The sequence below is a fragment of the Rosa rugosa genome, chromosome 1 (genome assembly GCF_958449725.1).
Source record: "Rosa rugosa chromosome 1, drRosRugo1.1, whole genome shotgun sequence".
Classification (NCBI taxonomy): domain Eukaryota; kingdom Viridiplantae; phylum Streptophyta; class Magnoliopsida; order Rosales; family Rosaceae; genus Rosa; species Rosa rugosa.
Genome location: NC_084820.1, coordinates 68,335,861 through 68,341,265, shown reverse-complemented (window position 1 = coordinate 68,341,265; position 5,405 = coordinate 68,335,861). Strand labels below are relative to the sequence as shown.

At 44.4% G+C, this 5,405-nt stretch overlaps 1 protein-coding gene across 1 annotated transcript; it reads right to left on the bottom strand.

Annotated features, from left to right (window-relative positions):
- Positions 1-1,241: 1,241 nt before the first annotated feature.
- Positions 1,242-2,807, bottom strand: LOC133726394 (zinc-finger homeodomain protein 9-like). The gene has a single exon (XM_062153928.1). It carries the CDS (start codon positions 2,497-2,499, stop codon positions 1,450-1,452), a length of 1,050 nt encoding a protein of 349 aa, XP_062009912.1. The 5' UTR covers positions 2,500-2,807; the 3' UTR covers positions 1,242-1,449.
- Positions 2,808-5,405: the final 2,598 nt, after the last annotated feature.

Sequence of the window (5,405 nt, the reverse complement as noted above, 5' to 3'; positions counted from 1 at the left end):
GATCCTATCAACTTGTTCCGACCTGGAAATAGGCTTCTTCCGCCGGAAAAGCTCGAACTCCATTTTGTTTCCTCTTACTTTTTTTTATTTGTTCGTGGTACCTTTTTGTCTAGTTTACTTTTTTGCCTGCTTTCGTTATTCCTAATAATATGGCTCGGTAACTATCTAAAAAACTGATCCTCAAAGCGTTTGGTAATCCATATTTTCACATTAACATTTAGGGATATATACATAAAATGATACACCAGCTGTGAGTCTAATACAAGATGTGAAGCATTTTAGTTTAGGACCAACAATTTTGTCCAAAATCCCCCATCCCCCATTCCCCACAAAAGGGTTTATAGGGTAATTGACCTAGTGAAAGACCCATACTTGGCAGTTGGATCCTGAAAGGCATGCAGTAAGGTCTAAGGACACGCCCCCACAAAAACAAGACTACTGACTTCATCCTTCATCCCATGACACCCCCAAAAACAAACCCACAGAAAACCACACACCATTTCTGGTGGAAAAGACGCTCCTTCTTAAATACCACTTTGGTCATCCTTCATCATCCATCTTATTAAACTAACTCATCAATTAACTTAATTAATCACCAACCTGATCTGATTCTCTTAAAAGGTAAGTCATAAACCTAATTCCCTTATTAGGTTATGCTTATAATAGCATATTTAATATTAATCAAAGATTGAGTACTCCCTAATTATAGCCTACCATCCAAAGTACCAAACCAACGCAAAAAGGGTAACACATTCCCCATACTTTATTCTCAATATAAAAACCTAAAGGCTAAAGCCATGATGGGATTTCACTTAGGACCATACTCCATTATTAATTATCCAAAATCTAAGCTAACCCAAAACTCCAATATTAAAAAACCTTATTTCTGAGATCTCTTATCCTTCTCCCTTTCATAATTAAAAGTGAAAAAAGAATACGTAAAGCTAATGGGATAAACTAGAATAATTAACAACCGCCACCAATCCCCCCTTGTGTTTTTGCAACTCACTTTCTGCTTCTTTGTATCAGACACATGCATGATAAGAAAATCTCTAGCTATCTGTGATGAGACATTAGATTCAGAAACAACAACAAATCTTGTGCAAAAAGAAAAAGGAGCACCCTGCAGGCTTCAGCTAGCTTATTCTCATAGGAACAGGGACGATAAAATGGATTACTTTTCCATTAATTAATTAATTCAGAAGAAGAAGAAGATTACGCAAATTAATCGATTAATTCCCTTTTGGATCATGAACCAAACTCTAGCTGCTCCCCAGGTTATATTATCCTCAGCATCAACAAAGTGATTAAACTAAACAGAATGAGAAAAGAGAAAGAAGAGAAATTAAAGAAACGAAACTGGTCTCTCTTAATTAATACGTACTGGCTTCTCTTACTCTATGATTCTCTAATTAAGTACTCTCCTTATTAATTATTCCTTCGAAAGGATCAAGAAGAAGATGACGACCCACCGTTAGTGACACCGTGCGGGTGATCGCCGCCAAGCTGGTAGTGATGGTGAATCGGGTTCGGAATGTTGCTCAGACTCTCACCACCGTTGGTGTTGTTGTTGTTGTTGGGATGATCGTCGTCCTCGTCCTCTTCGTTGCTGGTGTTATTGTTGTTACCGTTCATGTTGTTGTGGATTTGGTCCAAAGTACTGTTGGGAAGTCTCGCTGCGGCGGTTGTGTTAATGCCATTACCAGCGCCACCGCTGCCGTCGCGCTTGGCGAAGCTGTTCTTGTTGTTGTGCATCCACACCTTGAGAACTCCTTTATCGACTCCGATTTCGTTGCAGAACTCATGGACGATGTCCTCGTCGCGCTTCTGCATCTTCCACCCAACTCTCTCCGCAAACTGGAACATCTTGTCCTTCTGCTCCTGGCTGAACTTGGTCCGGAACCGCTTCCTCGCATTAGACCCGCCGGGGGACACAATTTGGCCGCCGTGGTGGTTGTTCGGGTTGTCAGAAATCCCGGTGGAGAGAGCGAGCAGCATGTGGGGAGCTGAAGGGTAGTAGGAGGAGGAGATCGGCGGCGGGGAAGCTGAATTGGGGCTCCTGTTCCCGATGAGTGGCGGCGGCGGGTGGTGGCGGTGGTGGGGCTGGTACTCGATGACATGAGTTGCGGGAGCGACTGCCGGAATATTGTCCTCCGGCTCACGGCGGTGGAAATTGCGGTGGCATCCGCAGGCGGCGCATTTTAGCGAGGTGGGGTCCGTTGGGGTGGCGGTGGGGGAAGGCATGAACTCGCCGCAACCGTCGAGGGCGTGGCCGCCCAAGCTGGCGGCGTGGTTCTTGAGGCATTCTTTGTAGGTGACTACGACGGGAGTGACAGGGATGCTGCTGTTGTGGTGGGCGGGGTGGTGGCGCTTGAGGACCCCGTTGCTGAAGGAGATGGGCTTGGCGGGCTGGATCCGGGTCGGAGTGTCGCTGTCGGCTTCGGGGGATTTGGTGCTGGTGGTGGTGGTCGTGGTGGTGATGGAAGGCGCTATATCCATCACTCAAAACATCTAACAGTCTCAGAAACCAAGACAAAAACGGAGGATTAAAGAAGGACCAAATTATAAAGACTGGTAAAAGTAGTCTGCTGGCTGGTTTAAGGGGTTAGGGTTAGGAAGGGTACTCGTAGAGATTAGTGTAAACGCGAGCCTTCATGGAAGCGAAATCTATAGCTCTGGGTTGGTTTTGAAAGGCCAAAAGAAAGAAAGAAAAATGTTGAGGAGGAGAGAAATGGTTGGGTTTAGAAGAGAAGAGAAGAGATGAGGGCGATGATGATGAGCAGTGATGACTGTCGATAATAAAAATCTGGGTTTTGTGGTTGTCCCTTCTTAACCACTTGTTTCTTCTTCCTTTTTTTAACCCTGGTTTTTTCCTAATCATCCCCCTGGTTAAGTAGGTGGGCCCCGCACCCCGTCCCTCCCGGGGTTAAAGATTGTTGTGTAGTAATAAATACACCTTAGCACCACACCCTTATATGCCAGTTTTTTCCCATTATACAATTTAATTCACTAGAGTGGTCTCTCGAAGTCCAGACTGTAGGCGAAGGTCTTCCGTCGGACCGCCTGAGTAACAGTCTGATATACTTTACGAGTATGAAATAAAAAGGATTTAGAGTGAACTTGCACCGTTCTAGTTACGGCTGAATAAGATCAAGTGTATTTTGAAAGAGTATTCAGTGCACCGACTTACACTTGCATAACAGGAGTTGATGATTGGATAACATTAACTATATTTTTTAATTATTAAATAAAAAATCTATAAATATCAACAGCTGAAATCTGTTAGATTTACTTATTCACTTGCACTGCTGCCGATGCATAAAATTTGTAAAATGTTAATTATAAATATGAAGAACTAAATTGTAATTACTTTGCACTGTAAATGCATAAAAGAATTTTCAAAATATCTTTTTTTTTTGGGTCCTTGACCAAAAGCCCCAAAATGAGCCAAAGTTATCCTACTTACCCCAGCAACAGATTTTTATTCCCCACTACCCAATTTAAATTAAAAAGACAATTTTACCCTCACTCAAATTAATAAATTACACCATATGCCATCTAGCTCATTCTCCTCTCTCCCCTCCAATCTGACTCTCTCTCCTCTTCGATCTGACTCTCTCTCCTCTTCGATCTGATTCTCTCTCTCTCTCTCTCTCTCTCTCTCTCTCTCTCTCTCTCTCATCCGGCGATAGTCGTGCAGTCCAGAAGCCGGCGACGAGTTTGTGCAGCCCAGAAGACGGCAGCGAGTTCGTGCAGCCGACGTCATCGATCGTACAGCCGGCGGCGAGTTGGTGCAGCGAGCTCGGAGCTCCTTTACGTCACCTCCGTGCAGCTAGGTCGGAGTTCCGGTTCGTGCAGCGAGCTCGGAGTTCGCGCCATCCATTGCCGGCGGCGAGTTCGTGCTGAAGACTGAAGTTACCGGTTGCTTGGCTTCGCCGATCACGAAATCAAAACCGCAGCTCATCTCCGGCGGGAATTGGCACTCGAGCTCGACCTCTGGTGCTCGACCCAGGCTCTCCGGCCTCGACACAGGCCGGTGGCAGAGGAGAACATGGATCTGGTATGCCGGTGGTGGAGGAGAACCACGATTTGGTGCCCAAAGCTTTTCTCTGGGTGCCCAAATCAACTTCTTTTTTTTTTTTTTGCTGTAAATTGGTTCAGAAGCCCAAAATGAAAAGAAAGAAAAAAAAAAGGTTCTATTGGGGCAATAGAGGCCTCTTAAAGATCTATTGGGGGGGCAATAGACGTCTATTGCGTCTATTGGAGGGCAATGGACGTCTATTGGGGGGCAATAGACGTTTTGAATTGACGTAATCTCCTCTTTTTTTTCTTTAATCAAAGTTTTATTTGTGTAATTTTAGGAAAATTAGTTCCCATTTCGGTAATCGAAACGTCTATTGGGGGGCAATACATGACTGATAGTCGTCTATTGGGGGGCAATACATGGTTGATAGTCGTCTATTGGAGGGCAATAGACGTCTATTAGGGGGCAATAGACGTCTATTAGGGGGCAATAGACGTCTATTAGGGGGCAATATACTATCGGGGCAATAGGCGTCTATTGGGGGGCAATAGGGGGCAATAAAGGTCTATTGGGGGGCAATAGATATCTATTGGGGGCAAAAAAACCTTCCGGTGAGATTTTCAGCAAATTCCGGTGGGCGGAGGTCGGTGACCAGATTCCGGCGGCCGGTGACCGGATTCCGGCGAAAGTTGACCGGATTCCGGCGAAAGTTGGCCGGATTCCGGCAACCGGTGACCGGATTCCGGCGGCCGGTGACCGGGCTCCGGCGAAGTCCCCTATGGTTTCTCTCTCTTCCATTCTCTCTCTCTCTCTCTCTAAGTAACAAAGGTGAGGGTAAAATGGTATTAAAAAAAAAAAAAAAACAAAAAAAAAATCTTAATGGGGTATTAGGGAAGACCTCCTTAGAGTGTTTTGGGTAAGAGGGAATTAAAAAAACTTAGTGGGGTAAGTGGGAAAAAAATCTCTAAAAATGGTGTAAATGGACAAAAACCCTTTTTTTTTTTCTCATCACTTATCTATATATATATATATTTTTCTCTCACTTATGTATTAGCGTTTCTAAATTGTTAGACCAATATAATGATTAGACAGCCTTACAAAAGAAGTTCGCCCTGCTAAAGAGTGACTAGGGCTCATCGCCAACAAAAAAAAAGGAGTGACTAGGGCTATCCTTGGAAGGGATTTATGCGTATAATTATGACTCGGACGTAGGCCGGGTTGACCCGGAGAGAGTTAATGAGAAAATATAAATTAGGGGTCCTGCAAATCTCAGACATTGACCGTAACCCCTCTTAATAAATTTGTCTAGTAGCACAGTGAGAGGTCTGGACCGCTTCGACAGTAAGCTTTTTCCCATTTGTTTTTTCATCACTCTCTACTT